The sequence below is a fragment of the Canis lupus genome, chromosome 9 (genome assembly GCF_003254725.2).
Source record: "Canis lupus dingo isolate Sandy chromosome 9, ASM325472v2, whole genome shotgun sequence".
Lineage (NCBI taxonomy): Eukaryota > Metazoa > Chordata > Mammalia > Carnivora > Canidae > Canis > Canis lupus.
Window position 1 is genome coordinate 2,164,591 of NC_064251.1, and position 18,259 is coordinate 2,182,849.

The 18,259-nt window shown below is 61.5% G+C and overlaps 1 protein-coding gene across 3 annotated transcripts; it reads right to left on the reverse strand.

Moving 5' to 3' along the window:
• Positions 1–438: 438 nt before the first annotated feature.
• SLC26A11 (solute carrier family 26 member 11) lies at positions 439–18,184 on the reverse strand. 3 transcript variants are annotated; one of them, XM_025468250.3, is made up of 17 exons: positions 18,111–18,184; positions 17,004–17,239; positions 16,272–16,464; positions 15,889–15,974; positions 13,496–13,575; positions 12,261–12,403; positions 11,042–11,217; positions 10,626–10,698; positions 8,393–8,443; positions 6,524–6,584; positions 5,270–5,325; positions 5,056–5,196; positions 3,432–3,559; positions 2,959–3,058; positions 2,377–2,510; positions 1,959–2,031; positions 439–1,296 (listed from the first exon to the last, which is right to left on the reverse strand). In XM_025468250.3, exons 2-17 carry the CDS (start codon positions 17,235–17,237, stop codon positions 1,205–1,207), a joined length of 1,821 nt encoding a protein of 606 aa, XP_025324035.3. In that variant the 5' UTR covers positions 17,238–17,239; positions 18,111–18,184; the 3' UTR covers positions 439–1,204. The 3 variants fall into 3 exon arrangements, with proteins under 3 accessions (XP_025324035.3, XP_048970489.1, XP_025324036.3); XM_049114532.1 differs by having other exon boundaries at positions 2,377–2,562; XM_025468251.3 differs by lacking the exon at positions 3,432–3,559.
• Between the last annotated feature and the right edge of the window lie 75 nt (positions 18,185–18,259).

An 18,259-nucleotide genomic window follows, 5' to 3' on the forward strand; every position in this document is an offset into this window, starting at 1 on the left:
GCCCGCTCCACCACTGGGACGGTCTCTGGGCTCCAGGAGGGGTGTGCCTGGTGTGTGGGCCGGGAACGACTGGGCCACTGCTCCACGGGGCCCTGGGCAGGGATGGCCCAGCAGACAGGGCTCCAGGACATGCTCTTTGGGCAGAGAGTCTGCTTGAGGCAAGGAAATGCAGATTCAGGGCCAGGGGCTGGAAAGAGAGATCTCCCAGGGCGGGCCCAGGACGCCTGGCCAGGATCGTGTTGGGGGGAACGCTGCGGAGCTCCGGGGGCCACGTGCAGTGCGTTGTCTCTAAGAAGATCCGGGAGCCCAACCTCCCTTGGCTGTGAAGGCAGGCGTGGAAAGGTGCGTGTGCAGGGCGACGGGAAAAGGCCGCGGGCAGAGGCTCATGGAGTCTGCCGTGACACAGACACAGAACAAAGCACATCGGAGGCACCGTGATTCACGTATTCTCTATTTATTATCACAACGAGTCACTCACATCAAGGACTGCATGAAAGGGTGGGTCACGGAGCACCACGTATGAAATGACCCCATCTGCACGCAGCTGCGAGCACAGGCCCACAGGCTGACTTTCGGACACGCGCGCACCCCGCGGGGAGGCGGCCCCAGCTACCACCGAGGCGGATGGAGGTGATTTCTTGTACTTTTTACAGTAAGCGTGTACGGTTTTTACAAAAACACAAAAGCTAGGACTTTAATTTAAAAAACATTGACAACAAAATTGTTTTTAACAGACCCGTCAAGTCATCTGGCACGTCTCGGTTCCCTTCCCAAAAGCAGCGCAGACACCACCGCCCAGGTTGGAACCTGCCTCGGGGCCGCCCGCCCCCCAGCGTCTCCCATAACCAAAAGGCGCTGGGGTGTGAGGACCCCTGCCCGGGACCCAGTGGGAATCCTGCCTCTTTGCTCTCACATGGTCTATCATTCTAGAAGGCTTTCTCCAAACCGCTCTTCAACCACTCTTTGGAAAAAGTCTCGTTCCCAGGGAACAGAGGGAGGCAATATTTCAGTCACCCCAAATGCAGCCAACGAGCCCCACCTATGGATGTCCATGTGTGGCTTCCTTCCTCCTTTGGGGGTCACCTGGCTCAGAGCCCTCAGGCCAATGCGGTTATAGGGCAGCATCTGGCATCACAGCATCAAGACTCTTCTGTGAGAACCCCCCCCCCCCCCCGCCAGCATCAGACGCCCATCCGTGCCCCCATCAGGCCTTCAGCAGGGCGACCTTGTGTTCCGGGACTGAGTCTTCGCTGATGTTGTAGGGCTGGATCCCTGGTTCTTGGCTCAAGTGTTTCTCTGCAGAAAAGAAATACGAGGCACGGGGAACGGTCACCACACAGAATGCGATTAAGGGCTGGTGGCTCAGGGTCCCGGTGCACGGAGAGTTGGGGTCTCTCCAGCCGGCACCCCCACCAGAGTCCCTGTCAGTGCCTCCTCACGTTCCACGCCCAGGTAACCCTCCCTTAGTGCTGGTGGACCCCCCACCGGGCCTCGTGGGTCGGCGCCTGAGTGGCTCCTTGCAGCCATATGGATGGATCTCGGACACCGCCGTGAGCCACGGATGTCAGCCACAGTCTCTATGCTCCCGGTCACGTGCAGTTCCACAACAGGTGGAGCTGAGCCACGGTGGAAGGGACCAGAACAGTGGCTGCCCCAGAGGGTCATGGGGAGGGACAGATGGAAGGGTACGTCGCACCCGTGCATACCCGGCTGCACCCACCTGTCAGAACTCCAGGCGCAGGTACACACAGCGTAATTACAAACACGCCCTGATGTGACTCCCCGGAACAGGGGGCCCCCTGACTCTGTACCCTCCACCATCCCCACTCTGCCCGTGCCCCCACCCTTGCACTTGTCGCCCCCCTCCCAACCCTTCCGGTCCGGTCTCCTGATCCCGTGGGCTGCGGACGCGTTGGGCCGAGCGGCTCTCTCTCAAATGACTCTCTGCCTGCACCTACCTGCCTCTTCCAGGGTGGAGAAGTACTGGACCCCCTTCAGGTCGGCGGACAGCAGCACACGGAGAACGGGAACCTGCGGAGCAGAGAAATCTGAAGTCCGGGGGCGGGGGGGTGTGCCTCTGCAGCAGCCCGCAGGCTGGTGATCGCCTCCCTGCTACGCCAGCACAGGGATACATTTTACACAATTACTCTCTAAAGCACACAAAACACAATTCTGCACACAAGCAAGAATGTAACAGTTCTGAGTAAGCTCTGGGGCCAGGTGCTGAGTCAGGGAGCAAGAGGGCCCAGCATCCTTGCAGTGTGACCTTCGGCAGGTCAGGGAGCTTCTTGGGACCTGACAGAATGACAACACGGCCACACACCAGGTCTGAGAGTGAACAAAACCCTGGCCAGGGCGCCCTGTTCTGACACCCACCTGCAGGCCGACGAAGGCGAGGGTGACGCCCTGCCTGTGGAAGTCCCCGAGCAGCTCCTCGAGCCCCAGCACCACAGTGTAGTCGATGCTGCAGACGTGGGTACACTCCAACACCGCACAGCGTGGCGGGGACGCTGCGGAGAAGGTGCAACCCATCACGCTGGGCGGGGGCAGCTGCAGGAGGCCCTGGCACACAGTGAGGCCATTGGGAGGCCCACCTCCCAGCAGGCTGGGGGGGGGGGAAGGGTCGCGGGACCCCAGACAACAGGCGTCCGGGGATGGCAGCAGCTACTTCCTTCGGAGAACAAACAGGCCTCTTTTCTCCCCTAAATACCAACCCCCGGGGCGGGGGGGGATGGGGCTTTAGGAACAAAGACAGGAACATCCTCCCCTGCTGCATGCAGACAGCGAGCACCCACTAGATGCCACTGAGACGCCCCAAGACCTCCTGGAGCCGAGAGCCGGTGAGCTCCCCTGATAGCTGAGGACGGGGCCCTGGGGTCCTGCGGAGGCGGACTGGGGTATGGAAACAGTGTCCAGCACTGGGGGTGACTGCAGCCCGCCTCGTCCTGGCCCACGTACCTTCCAGGGCTCGGCTCAGTATCGCCTCCCGGAGGGCCTCCACTGCAGGGAAGTGCAGACCACTGGCCGGCTGCAGGACCAACACCGGCCCCTCTGACACCTGGAGACAAGTGGACAGAGTAGGGGAGAGCCAGTGTGTCCTGGAGGCAAGTCCAACCTGGCAGCTGCTAGGGTGGCCCGTCCAGGCAGGAGGCCCCAACCCAGGCCAATAAAACTGAGGGAAGCAGGAGCACTGAGCTGACCAGCCCTCAGCCACCCCCCCGCGGTCTCGTGTGTGGCAGGAGCTCTAACCCTTACGGCAAGAGGCTTACACTTGTCCACAGAGTGAACAGTCACTCCGCAGTGCCACGGGCCAGTCACACCGAAGATATGCAAAACAGCTGAGCCAAGGAGTACTGCCCAGGGCACCTGCACCCCACCAGGCCCCTGAGGCCAGGAGATCCCTCTTTTGGGGAGAACGGATGGGCTGCTACCTGCATCTTGGGTCTGGCCACAGAGTGCAGGAGAATGAGCACGGACACCAGGGTCCCGGCCAGGATGCCATACTGCACCTCCCAGAAGCAGAGCAGGAACGTCACACAGAGAGGCAACAAGTCCAGCCCTGGCAGAGAGGGATCCAGCTGAGGGGTAGTCCCCCCTCGGTAAGCCCCGGCTAGCCCGAGCCCTGGGGGACCTCTGTCTGGGGACTCAGGACTGACGCCAATCATGGGCCACACGGGCTCAGAGACGAGTCAGGGCCACCCCTCCTTGCCTGGCTGAGGGGCCGCTAGGACCCTGCCCTCTGGGAGGAGGTTGACAGTGGGCACTGGTCGAGGCAGGAACTTGGCGACAGGGCCAGACTTGGGGACCAGGGAGGCCTTGCAACCCCTCAGGGGCCACGTGCAGACCCTGCATGACACACGTGACCTCCTGCCGCAAACAGGTGGGTGGGCCTGGGGGTCAGCGCAAGACTCGGCCATGACACGTGGCACTCAGACAAGGCCCCATCCTCCTGGGCCTCCGTGCCCCGATGGGGGGTGGAGAGAATCACCGTTTCCCTCCCCTCATGACTCTTGGGGGCTGACGGGAGAGAAACCAGAGAGCCCCACAAGTTCCTCAACTGCTTCAATGAACAGAACAAACACTTCTTCCTATAAAGGCCCCACAGGCTCAGGGGTGTCCCAAGCCACCGGGACTGGGAGAGAGCAGCGGACTGCTCTGTCGGCCATGCTGGTCACCCTGGAAGTCTCCCCTGCTCCCCGAGCTGAGCAGGGCTTGGGGCTGTGAAAGGGGAGCAGAAAAAGAAGGATGGGAAGGGAGAGGAGAGATGGGGGGAGGGAGAGGAGAGATGGGGGGAGGGAGAGGAGAGATGGGGGGAGGAGAAGAAGGGGCAAGAAGGGGGAGGAGGATGAGGGCAGGGAGGAGGAGGGGAAATGAGGGAGAGATGGGAGGGGAAGGGAGAGGAAGGAAGGGGAGGGGAAGGAGGAGAGAGGATGGGGAGATGGGAGGGGGAGAAAAGGGAAGAAGGGGGAGGGGAGAGGAGGGAGAGATGGGAGAAGGGAGGAAGGGGAGGGGGAGGAAAGGGAGGGGGCGGAGGGGAGGTAAGGAAGGAGAGGTGGGAGAGGAAAAGGAGAAGGGGTAGAATGGGGAAGAGAGGAGAAAGGGGAGGGAGGAGGAGGAGAAGAGGGAGAGGAGAGATGGAAGAGGGGAGGAAGGAGGAGAGAGGGAGAGGAGAGATGGAAGAGGGGAGGAAGGAGGAGAGAGGGAGAGGAAAAGGAGGATGAAGAGAAGTGGGAGGAGGAGGAGCAGGGAAAGGAAGGAGAAGGGAAAAAGGAGGAGGGGAGGAGGAGGAGAAGTGAGAGAAGGGGGAGGTGGGGAGGGGAGGTGGGGGAGGAGGGGGAGGAAGGAGGAGGGGGGCAGGGGAGCAGGGGGTACCCTGAGAGTGTCAGGTTTGCTCAGCGCCGCATGGAGCTGGTCTAGGGTGCTCCGCGCGGCCTGACCCGCGGCCAGCAGGCCCAGCTCCCAGAACAGGGACAGCGCCCCAAGCCTGAGCGGGGTCCTGGATGGCCAAGGGGGGGCACACTCCAGGACGCACATGACAGCCGAGAGCATACGTACTCTTCACGCGCCAGAGCGTCCGGAAGATACTGGCGTCGAAGAGCGGGGCCACGGCCATGATGGTGACGGCGGCCAGCGCGGACTTGGGGATGTAGTAGAAGGGCGACGTCAGGTAGTCCAGCGACAGCAGCACCAGGGCTCCTGCGGGGAAAGGGGTGCCGGTGACCCCCAACCCTGCGCACGCGCCCTGGGCCCGATGGGGTGGGGTGCTCACCTGTCACCAGGCCCCCCGCTGGGGTGCACACCCCCGACTGGGCGTTCACGGCCGTCCTGGAAGGCAACACGGGGACCGTTGGCGTCTGTGGGAGCCTGGGGGGCAGGGTAGGTGCCCTGGAGGGGACGGCGGGGCCCCGCGGACACTGGCACCTAGTGGGAGCCACAGAGGGGCACCCTGACCTCCAAGGCCCCCCAGCGGGGGGTGGGGTGGGGAGGCAATTGATGTCCCCAGGGTCCCCAGCCTGCGGTGTTGTCACGGCAGCTGGAGCAAGCACATCTGCTCCTGGCAACCCTTGTGCACCAACAGGGAGATGCAGGAGACACCGTCGAGATGGGTAACGTCCCCCTTACCACACCCGCCATGCACACGTGCACATACACGTGCACGTGCACACGGAGAGAAACTCCAGATGCCCTCGCCAGCTGCTCCCAGCGTGAACCTGCAAGTTAACTTCTGCTCCAACCTTCCTCTTTCCTTTTGTGTGTTTGGAAAACCGCATCCGGACCTGAGTCTCCGCCGAGAACCAGCCCACGAGGACCACGAGGGAGTGGCCACCTGATTCCCACGACACGAGGCCTCTGCCTCGCACCCGCTCCCGACAGCCCTGCCGGTGACCGGCGCTGCCTGTGTGGCCCCAGGAAGTAAGGCCGCCTCTCCGCTGGTGCCCACGGGGAGCCGCCACCCCTCCCGCTGCCGTGGACTGAACGCACGCCGACTGTCTCAGCCACGAGGTGCCAGGCCAGAGCCGTGGGTACAGGCGAGGACGTCGAGTGTGCCCAGGGCCGTGCTCTGGAGGTTGGGGACGTCTGGTACCAGACGGGGTTGGGGCAGCGGCGCTGGGGCCCCCTTACTCTTCTCGGCCACAGGCCGCTCTGTCCTGCCCTCCTGCCTGGCGAGGGGCCGCTGGTGGCACTGGGCCTGGGGCTCCGCATGACCCACCGCCTGCTCCAGGCAGAGCGCCGAGGTTCTCATCCCCCTGTCCCTTAGGACCGCGTTCTGCCCTGAGACGCGGTGAGCCCTGCGTGGGCTGGGAATGGTTAAGGACCAACCACGTGAGGTCACGAAGGACACCGAGCAGCCCCACTCCCACATCCCATGGACGCTGATCCAGGGCTGCGGCTGCTGCGTGGGAGAACAGAGCGGCGTCGACAAGTGGGCAAGCGCCCGGCAGGCCCCTCGAGGTGGACGCAGACTGTGTGGCCTGGGCGGGACCCACCCGCGGCGCAAGGAAGGAAGAACACGGTCACTCACCGTCCAAAGCTGCCCGTGACCGGGTAGGAAGAGACGAGCGAGCCCAGCACGTTGGTCAGGCCTGCGGAGAAAACGGAAGGAAAAGGTTTACCCACGAGGGAGGGGGTGTGAGATAGAGGGGGGTGTGGGGAGGGGGGCCCGAAACCAGAAAGGAAACAGAAGAGAGCGAGAAGATTCACCCAGGAGCGTCTGTATGTCTGCGTCCGTGTGTCTGTCTCAGGAAAAAAAACCAACCACGATCTTTGCCGAGTTCACTGTGGCCTCACTGGCCCTGGCCCTGCCCATGCGCACCAGGGAGGGGAACCCACCTCCGCAGGAGCGGCCGAGGCCAGGTCAGGCCAACAGCCCCACAGGCCGTGCCCGAGGCCAGCTGCCCACCCACTGGGCCCCTCGAGCTCCTTCAAACCCACACCCCTCTCGGAGATGACCGGCTGGGGGACAAGGTCACGGCCAGTAAGCGGTCCACCCCTGTGACACTGACTCACCCACACCCAACAGAACCTGGCCGGGCCCCTGAGGACGGAGGTAACCAGCCCACGTTTATCACGGGTGGCCCTGCCAGCATCTGGCTCACGCTGGGGCCTTCACAAACACCACAGGCTCACACCACAACGGGGTCACAGGTCCAACACCCGCTGGAGATGGCGGCGCAGTGTGGGGCCCGCTCAGAACCAGGCCCTCCCGGGTCCCACAGCCCAGCACGTGCCCCAAGAGCAGGGCAGACGCCGAAGAGTGTGGGAAAAGCTGTGCACAGACCACACGCAGTCACCCCGGCTCCTTATGATGGGCCCTCAGGACTCGGTGGGGAGCCCTACTGCTCGAGGCGCTGCGGATGCGTGGATCCCTCCCACCGCGGGGTTCTGGGGGGCCCCGGGAGGCCTCTCGCCGTGCGCCTGCTGGACAGCTGCCCAGCCTCTCCTACGCCATGGCGTCAGCAGCCCTCATGATCCCCATGTCCACCTCAACCCCAGCTTGGTGGCCACTCCTTGCTGGGCCCATCAAGGGGGGAGCCCTGTGCTATCTGCACAAGCGGGAACGGGAGGCTCCGAGGGCTACACTTGGGAACTGCTGCTACTGGGCGCGGGGAGGTCAGTCTGCAGACTCCACCTGCCACCTGGGTGACACCATGAGCTCCGAGAGGAGCCCCCCAAAGCCCGTGACCCACCCTGGCGCCCCATGCCCTCTGCCATCAGGAGATCCAACGGCTCTGGTCCAAAATGCTGCCGTGAGGTGAAGCGGCCTAGGGGAGGCTCCCGCGGACTCCCCAGGGAAGGACCTAGCACCGCTGCCCGGTCAGACGCGTGCCCACCTCACCAGGGGCAGGAAGGAAGAGAAGCCTGGTGCCCACAAAACTGAAAACAGTCCCGATAACTGAATTTAAGATTCATGCTGTGCCCTCAGAACGAATCCCCAGAGAGACCAGATTCACGAAGACAAGACAAAACAAAACTGGGGCACCGGGCACTGTCCCATCCACGGGGGGCCCACCCGAGTCCTCATGGACCCGCCTGCCAGCCTGGAGGGAGGCCACGAGCGGGCACAGGGCATCAAGGTCCCACCTGGCCACGTGCTTCAGCAGTGTGACCCCAGCGGGACATTCCAGGTATTCCCTGACAGGGACGAGGCTACAGACCTCGGGGTCTGGTATACAGCAAGCGCTCAGGAAGCTTCAGCCACAACGGACACCACGTGTCAGCGGTCTAGTCCCAGTGATTACGCGGAACCATCTGGAGGCTTAAGGATGAATCCATGCGAGTATTTCAAAGGGTCCGGCTCAGGGCCACCTGTGCTGCGGGTACCTCACGGTGCCCATCACTACGACCGCGCGGCTCAGGTGGGACGCGGGGCAGCACGCTCGCGGGCACTTACCGATGGCCAGCAGCTCCTGGTTGGCGTCAACACGGTAATTATTTTGAGAAGCTGAAGAGAAAGAACGATAAAAACATGGTCACTGGGTACCCGACTAAGAAACCATCCGCAAGACGAAGACCTCCGTTATAGATCCCCACGCACTGTATCACCTACATGTCCTAAATGCGGCGCGTGAACGCGTGCAAAACACGAGCGTACGCGACTCTACGTGCCTATGTGTCTCCGTATCACAGAACAAGCAGAGATGGACGTACGGTAACGTGTTCACAACGTGCAACTAGGGAAGTGAAGGACGGCGCAAGGGATTCGCTCCTTTGTGCTTTTCTGCGCTTCAGACGTTTCCCACGAGACAGATACATGCGTGAGAGAAGGGGAGGCGTCTGAGCTGAGAGATCTCTGACCACAAGCGGAGAGACCAGCAAGTCCCAGTGAGGCCGTGCAGAGAGGGGAGCCCGCAAGAGTCTAGGGGGACACGGCCGGGGAGGCTTGCACCTGACACAGCGCCTGGCGAATGTTCCCGCCAAGGGCCACGGGCTCTGCGGGGTGGAAGCCACCGTGGGAGCCCATAAACACGTAGGCGAGACGGTGTTCCAGCAGCGCTTCTTTAATTAATTAATTTCTTAAAAAAAGATTTTATTTATTTATTCATGAGAGACAGAGAGAGAGAGGCAGAGACACAGGTGGAGGGAGAAGCAGGCTCCATGCAGGGAGCCCGACGCGGGACTCGATCCTGGGTCTCCAGGATCACGCCCTGAGCCAAAGGCAGGCACTAAACCGCTGAGCCACCCGGGCTGCCCAGCAGCACTTCTTTTATATAAACGCTGGGATACAAAAGTCACACGCTTTTCATGTGTCACAACATCCTAATCTCTGGAAATATTTTACAGACTCATTTAAAAACGTCAAAGCCCCTCTTAGGTCGCAGGCAGCAGGCTGAGGTTCTCCGAGCCCTGGTTTTGGAGAACGGCAAGCTTACAAGTTAGGACATCAGGCGACTTCAGGAGAAAACGAAGTTGTAAAATGACAAGAGGCATATATGCTGTTGAGATGTAGCCTCCGAGATACCCCCAAAGTTCCTTCCCTACTCAGAAAAAATCAGAAAAACAAAAATGGCACAAAGACTTGGTTGGAATGTGTGGCATGACCTCGAGCAGCCACTGGCTGTTAGATGGGACAACCCCTTGGACTGGGCATCAGGCACGGGTGTCCTTGAAGGATGGGAGGCTCAAGAGGCTGCCACAAGCACAAGCCACAAGGTCCGCATGGTTATGGTGACACCCACGCGGTTCATTGGGGTCCATCTTTAGAAATGACCTATATCCCAATGCAACAGGAGCATAACCATCATAGAGCGGGAAAAAAATGCCACCACGCGCACAATACGAAACTGAACACCCCGGAGACCCAAGGGAGGGGACACGCGAGCGTCAGAGCAGCCTCAGCTCCGATGGAGGAATCCCAGTGCAGGGCGACAAATAGGTACTTGGGTACCTGGTGGCCTCCCCGGGCACTCAGCCAGCTGGGAGGGGCTCACTGTTCCATCTTGGGGGATTTTGGGAACTTGTCGCTAAACACAGCCGATGCTACCTACTATGTGAGACCTTTCAACAAAATTAATCTCATCAAAAACAGACTTAAAACTTATCCCTTCCTGACATCCTACTTTTTCCTACGACCCACAACTTTAACTGCCTGTGTCCAGGGGCGCCTGGGAGGGCTCAGGGGTGAAGCGTCTGCCTTCGGCTCAGGGCGTGACCCCGGGGTCCTGGGATCGAGTCCTGCATTGGGCTCCCTGCAGGGAGCCTGCTTCTCCCTCTGCCTGTGTCTCTGCCTCTCTCTGTGTCTCATGAATAAATAAATAAAATCTTAAAAAAAAAAAAAAAAAAGAAACAACTGCACGTGTCTGGTGGGCAGAGGCCGTGACGAATCTCTTCCTGACTCCACGATCCGCTGGAAGTCGGCGGGTGGGGGGCACGTTTACGCCACAAAAAAGGCAAAGGCGAAACGCAGGCCCTTCTCTTTCCAGAGAGCAGCTGGCACATGTTACCAGCCGCCACCGGATGGGGTTTCTCATCATAAAATCCACTTTTACTACAACATGAGCATGTGTTACTTGGATAAAAACTCAAGCTGTTAGAAACCGAAGCAGATAAAAGCAAGCAAAAAAAAGCAGGCAAGCAAGGCGGGCTCCAGGCCACCACTAGGGAGGCAGGGACGGCAGGCAGCTTACCGAAGGACTTGGCCACCGCGATGCTCTCCAGGAGGCCCATCAGGGGCACCACAGCCAGCCCAGCCCCCATGTCCTGAGGGAGGAGAGAGGGGTGGTCAGTGACCCGCCCAGGCCACACCGGGCTCTGCGTCTGACAGAGGAAGGCAGACCTTAGCTGTGGGGCGGGACACAGAGCAGAACGCAGAACACGGCCCTGCTCTGCCAGCGTCCACAATGCCAGAAACTCCCCTGGGCTTGGGCAGAAACAAGACGTGCTGTCCTTCGAGGCTGTCCCTGCACCCAGAGCTGCTCCGTCCTGAGGACACCGCCGTCCTGGCGGGGCTCAGGGCTCCTCGTTACAGGCAAACGCGTCAGGGGCCCAGGCCCAGAGGCCACCACGGTTCAGCCCGGCGGCCCAGCTCCCTGTCTCTGCCCACCTGTACCATCTCGGTGAAGGAAACTGTCCCGTTGGCCGTGGTCACTGAGAAGGGCGGAGTCCGGACTGGAGGGAGCCCCTCGGCGGTCTGCCCCGTCAGGACGAAAGGCTGGTATCCGGTGACCTCGAAGGAGTAGGCGACCAGGGCGGCAAAGGAGACCACCAGGGCGTTGCGCGCTAGGACAGAACGAGACCCACTGGTGAAATCTGGCTCCTCTGGGTCCCTGGGCAGTAAATGCACCCGAGGAAGCAGGACCCCCTCCTCCAGCCACGGCGCCTGACACTCCAGCCTGAAAAGAGCACACACACTGGCGACCGTGGGGCAGGCACGGGCACGTGACACCACGGCAAACGCAAGACAGCGGGACAGGCCAACGGTGACACACGTGGCCTACCCGTCCCAGGCACTGGTCCCGGTGGGCTCCGTCCTTCACCTCTTGCCTGGGCTGCTGCTTCTGTTTTTTGTTTTTTTTTTAATTTCCTTTGTCAGAGAAAGACACCGTGTGTGCAGCCGTGCTCGTACGGGGGGAAGCCCGCAGGAGGGAGAGACTCCCCGGCAGGCTCCCTGCTGACCACAGAGCCCACGCACGGCTTGACCCCACGACCCGGAGATCAGGACCTCCGGTTCCACCCAGGTTCCTCTTGGCCAAGGTGCCACCCTGGCTTCTTATGGGGGTGATACCTCTTCCCAGAGTACAAGCCCCGCTGCCCACTCAGCTCTCAAGGGGCTGTGTCACGCTGTCACCACTGATGTTGTCAGGACAGTTACGTCAGCTGTTTACCATCTCCCAGGGCCCCGCTACCCATCGTGGGATGGGAGAGCCACGCAGTTCAGGCAGCACCAGGTGGTCCGTGTGCTTTCTCTGTCAGGCACCTGCCAGGGCGTCCTGGCCTCCGCACCGCCCACGTCCCGGCCAGATCAGCCTTTGCCATGGGGGGCCGTGCACGCTCAGTGGCCTCCCCAGCCTCTCCCACCAGAATAGCCTCGCCCAGGAATCTCAACCAGAAATGACTCCAGACGGTGCCAGCTGCCCCCAGGGCAAAACTGCCCCTGCTTGAGAACTCCTGCACCAAACGGGGCTTTCCACCCTGGCTGTGAATCGCCCAGACTAGGGACACGGGACTCTATCGGGATGGGACTCCGGGCCCGAGGTGACCACAAGGTGCACCCCAGGCATGCAGGACGGCTGGAGAACGTCCTTGGTCAGAACCCCGCTCACCTGTCGTCGCAGTCCACACCAGCCCGTGGCTGAGCCGCACGCCCGGGGGCATCTCGGGGTGCACGGGAGGCACGTGGTCTCGCATCAGCTTCAGCACCAGCAGCAGCACCATGCACACCAGCCCCAGCACAGCATCACCCACCCTGCAGACGGACACACTGGTCACGCCCAGGCCAGCCCAGGGCATGCACCTCCGCCCTGCCATCGCCCCATCTACCCGAAAGCCTTCTCCCTCGATCGCTCTTTCTGCCTTTTCCTAAGAAGCACGCGTCTATGTTCTACCTCAAAACTTTATTCAAACCTTAGTGACCACACAGGCCAGCGTCGGCCTGGGACTCGAGACCCAGGTCACAACAGCAGTAGGGCTACTGGCTCATATTTGCAGAGACCTGGCTCTGTGGGCGACAGATGCCTCATCTATTCCTGAAGGTTCATTTCCCACAGCCCATGATGATGTCCTCTAACCAGCTTCCAATCTCCTACCCCCCGAGGGTGAGCCCCACAGGCCGCATGTCCTGGGCCAGGCTGGGTTCAGCCCCGGGAAGCCCCGTGATAGACCAGAGGAGGAGGACAGAACAGTTGGTCACAGGTCTCCCTGATCCCTTGGGCCTCAGCACTGCCCCTCACCACCCACCCCGGCAGCTCCCCCAAAGTCAAAGCGTCCTCCTGCTTCTCCCACCAGGGAGATGTCCTGGCTGCCGGCTGGGCTCCCTAGGAGCATCTCCCGCCTGTCCCCTGGGAGAGGCCCTTCACCTGAAGAAACCCCATGACCCGTGGCCTGGCTCACGCCCCCTCCCCCTGCACATCCTGCTGCACCTGCCTCCCCCATGCCCTGTGTTCTCACCCAACTACAAACCCATGGAGCAAGACTGCTGCTCTTGCCCTGCGTGGGGCCCTCCCACTCCTACCACCCGAGGAGGCTCTGCACAGGGGCATGCGACGGCTCTCAGGCTCCCTGGGGCAGAGCTTCTCGAACTGTAGGGCCTACACAGACTCGCCGGGGTTGCCACTGACCCCTGACTGAGCCGGTCTGGGCAGGGTGGACACTCTGGGTTTCCAACCAGCTCCCCTGTGATGCTGCTGGTGCTGCCCTAGGACCCGGGTTTGGGCGGCCAGGCCCCAAGGGACTGGGATAAATGCCACCTGGGGGTGGAAATGGGGCAGGGCCTGGGCGAGGGGGTCCGGAGGGAAGAGCTTCCTCACAGGAGGGCAGGGGCCACATGGCCGGCAGATACCTGGTCTCTCCCACCTTGCGGAAGGTCTGATACACTTGCAGGAAAAACTGCCTCGGGATGTCCTGCAGTCCCAGGAGGTTCTGTTCAAACAGAGATTGTCAGACGACCCTCCCCTGCAGTATCTCCGTACCCCTCAGCCCCCCTCCTGGGGGCACATCCCGAGGCTCTCGGAGGACTACCTGCCCATTCCCAAAGCCCCCGGGCAGGAGGTAAAAATTCTCAAGGGGAGAGGTACTGCCCATTTGGGGTCCGTGACCCCTCCTGGTGAATAATCCTGCCTTGCGAAGAAAATCAGTCTGGGTGATTTCAAAGCAGGGAGACCAGTACACTCGTGCCCTGGTCCCTGGTCCAGGGTCCAGGGTCCAAGGTCTTGCCTGTCTGCCCTGTGGGCCCCACCGCCCTAAGCTCACTCAGGGAGGGCCCGGCCCCCTCTCATCACTGGCCCAAGGCCACAACCGTCACCCGGAGGCCCGCTCGCTGGGCTCTGCTCTCTGCCAGAGGGAAAATCAGGTGGAGCTACGGGCAGAACCACCAGGAGCTCCGAGAGCCTCCAGGGAAGAGCCGCTGAGGGACCCAGGCAGGCACGGTCCTTGGAGGGAAGAAGGGGAGTAGACTCTGTGTTTTAATTCTTTATCCCATGTGAGACCTGGTGGGCAGTGTTGGGGGGGCAGCTGAGGCCCAGATCCCGGAGCGGTCAGGCTCCAAGGACCCCAAACCCCGGCACGCAGCCATGGATTCTGGGACCCAGGGGCTCCTGCCAGGGCAGGTCAGGAGAACCCCCACTCCCGACCCCCACTCTGGCCCAGGGCTCTCAGATGGCTGTCATGACCTAGTCAAGGTGCTAAAGATTTAGGGGACTCGAGCCACCAAGCACAAGTGCATAAGAAGCTACCTTCTACGCACCACAATCCCATAAACGAATGCTCCTGATGCCAAAAAAGGAAAGATATTGTTTTCCAAATAAAGGACAAACCCTCCCACGGAACAGCACTTGCCAAGCTTACCCTGACATATGTGCACACAGAACACACAAACCATGTCCACCCACACCTTCCTAAGGAGCTCCCTCCTCCCTACGTGCAGATAACGATGAACCTGCCTCGCAGAGGCATCAGGAGAATCGGCCTCGTACAGGAAGGGTTTAACCCAGCACGTGGGAGCGCAGAAAGGGTCAGCTACCTTCCTCTCGCTCATACCCTCCTGCCCCTGACACTCTCGCTCCACTTCCATCAGGGAGGCCGCCCTGGGCCAGGCCGGAGCAAAGCCTGGTCACGGGAACCCTGGCTTAGAGAGGCAGGCTGGTGACACCAGGTCCTGAGGCAGAGGTGGGCCTTCATTTCTTCGATCTGGCTCTGCCCCACTCTGCACACCCAGCTTGGCGCTCACCTACTTCTGCACACAGTTTGGGGCAGGGCGGCTGCAGCTGCAAGCAAAACCATTCCTGCCCTTTGGGAACTTAAAACCCAACGAGAGGTGAACAAATGATGTTCTTGGATCACTGAAGATGAATTCTACTGTTCCCTACAGGCTTTGTTTGTTGTCTTAAGATTTTATTTACTTGCTTAGAGAAAAAGTACAAGTGTGGGGAGGAGAAGAGAAGAAGGAAGAAATCCCAAGCAGGATTCTAAGCGCAGGGCCCAACATATGGGGCTCGATCTCACAACCTTAAGATCATGACCTGAGCAGAAGCAGCCAAGAGCCGGGTGGTTTACTGACTGAGCCACCCAGGTGCCCCTCTGTTCAGTATTTTTCAAACACCACCTCCTTAGGTTTCTGTTAAAAACACTTATGAGAGGAATGCCCTGGCAGCTCAGATCATGATCCCAGGGTCCCGGGGTCAATCCCCATATCAGGCTCTATGCTCACTGGGGAGCCTGCTTCTTCCTCTCCTCTGCCTCTCTCCCTACTCGTGCTGGCTCACTTTCTCTGTCTCAAATAAGCCAACAAAAATCTCAAAAAAAAAAAAAAAAAAAAAAGGAAACATGGAACAAAAGTCAGAGAAAAAACATCACATCTAAATGAAATCATCTACTTAAATTAGCATGAGAGAATGATTAGCTTTTCAAAACATTGGTGGTACACAGTGGGCCTGAGAGGCTGCGCTGGCAGATGTGTACCGGGGGCAAAACAGAATCACCCAGTGAGGAGAACCAAGCACACTGGCGTGAAAACTCCAACAGGAGTGGGGCTGTGGTCACCAATCACCCAAATTACCTGTTGTGCAGTCGGGCCATCACTCGGCATCTCCCCTGAGGGCTCATGGAATTGATGGAGACCCGCTCAGGCACCTTGTGCTCCGAGCTCTAGAACAGCACATCACCTGGCCCACACATATGGAACCCAGCGTGGTCCTACTTACCCAGGAGGTGCCTGGGAGCCAACTAGCGGCCTACCTTGATCTGCCCGAAGCCGATGGTAATGGTGGCAGCAGATGTGAAACCTTTGATGACGGGACAGGAAATGAAATCCAGCAGAAAGCCTGACCATCCAAGAGTGGATACTTAGCTGGTGACCCCAGTCCACCCAGTCCCAGAGCATGTGGGTGGATGGGGGCTGGGAGAGGCGGTCTGGGTGGGAGTGGGGCTAAGGACTGGTGGGCCACACATCTCACTTGGACTGGTTTGGACATTGGGGAAGGGAGGGTAGGGTCTGAGGCCCTGGGCACTTCTCTAAGCGTCCCGGCCTCTAAGCAGAATAGTGAAGAGCCAAGGGGCCAAGGCATCCCCAGGAGGCAGGGGCCTGGGTACCCCGTGGCAGGAAGGCCTGAGCGTCTTACCCAAGCGCAGGAAGCCCATGGCTAACTGGATGCAGCCTGATAGGAAGGCCAGCAGCACAGCATAAGCAGGCTCGTGGAAAGTGTAGAAGGAGACCAGGAGGGACATGATGGCCGTCGGGCCCAGCGTCACATCCCGGGAGGTGCCCAAGAAGAAATACACGAAGCATCCCATGAAGGCAGAGTAGAGGCCGTACTGGTGGGGAGACAGCGTTGAGCATTGAGGAGGCGCTCGGCATGCCCACAGGGTCCCCGGGGGGAGATGTCCGAGCACAGGATCTGTGGTGGTCATTGCAACTAGGGGCACAGCGGCACACACGGGAGGGCAAAAGCACTCACCGTGTCAGTCATAGTGTGGGCCTACAGCGATTAGGGGGCCTCTTTTCTCCCTGCACCCCAGGTGGGTGCCAGCAGGAGCACAAAGGCCTGGGTGCTTGTCAGCCTGAGAGTCTAAGAAAGCATTCTTCAGACTATGGTGAGTCACCTTGCTGGACCCATCAGGCAACCCAGCACTAGCTCAGTGCCTGTGTGTGACAAGTGTGGCAAGAGCAGGTATGGGGCATGTGTCTGGCCAAAAACAGTCATGTGCTATACATTGTAAACTAAGACATTGTGGGCCTCATGGGGCTAAAGTTCTGGCATCCTGCTTGTCTGGAGGCGATATTACGTGTTTCTGCTGTTTCTGGGCAGATGCCGAGGCTGGAGTGGGGGCAGCAGCTGAGGCAGACGTCTCACCTGGGGCGGGAGTCCAGCCACCTCAGCATAGGCCAGCGCCTGGGGGATGACCGTCAGCCCAACAGACAGTCCGGCGATGAAGTCCATCTTCAGCCACTGCACGGAGTAGTCTGGTAGCCAGGCCAGGATGGGCAGGCGCCTCTGCACCCCCGCAGGGGAGCAGCAGCCCGCCGGTGGGGCCATGCTGGCCCCCGAGGGCCTGGCCTGACCCAACGCCTTCAGGGAAGAGGGCATGCCTGGGGTGGGCATGGGGGCGACACAGACCAGCGGTCAGGGTCTGGGGTCGCGAGAATCCAGCAATAGGGAGGGGTCTAGGGCCACCAAAAGGGCCCCATCTGTCCCCCCTCCCAGGGGATCTGAGCCAGACGGATTAAATGTGCCCTTTGGCTGGTCTCTAAAGAAGCCAAACCTGTTCAGAAAAGGGGGGGGGGGGGCTCAAGAAAAGCCGCAGCCCCCACCCTGGCCCCGGCTCACTGCTCTCCCTGAATCCACCTGCCCCAACCCCAGCTGCCTTCTTTCCGCGGATGCCGCCCAGGGGCCCCCTCGTCCGGCTGGGGGGGCGGGGTGGGGGCGTGGGTGGGGGGACTGCAGCCTCGAGGGCGCCAGGCTTTGCAAGTGCGCAACACCGCGGCTCCACCTACTACCGCGGACTGCGGCGCCGTGGAGGGTCTCCCCTCGCGAGGCCGCGCCTCCCCCCACCCCACCCCCACCGCCACCCCCCACCTGTGGCTTTCGCGTCCCTCCCGAAGCGCCAGGGACTCTGGCGGGCTCGCGGGGGGCACCCGAGGCCCCTCCGTCGGCGATTCAGGATGCGCAGCATCCTCCAGGGCCCCGCGCCCCCCGGCCCCCCGCGCGCAGAGCCGGCCCCGAGCACCCCTCCCCTCACCCCGCAGCCGCCGGCCCCGCCCCCGGGTCGCAGGTGGGGCCCCGCGCGGCCGACCGCTCCAGCGAGGGCGGTGGGGACCCGGCGGGGGCGCGGGGGGCGGGGGTCGGGGGGGCAGGGACCCCGCGGGGGCAGCCCGCGCCGCCCCGGCGACCTGGACCTGGGCCGGCCCCGCGGAGCTCGCCCCTCCGCCTCGGGCCCCGCTCCCCCCCGCGCGGACTCACCGGGCGCCGCCGCTCGGGGTCTCGGGCGCCGCCGCAGCCGGGTCCGCAGGAACCGCAGAGGGAGGCGGGGGCGGGGGCGGGGGCGGGGCGGCGGGGGCGGGGGCGGGGCCAGCACCACGTGACCGGGGCGGGGCCAGCGCCGCGGGGCG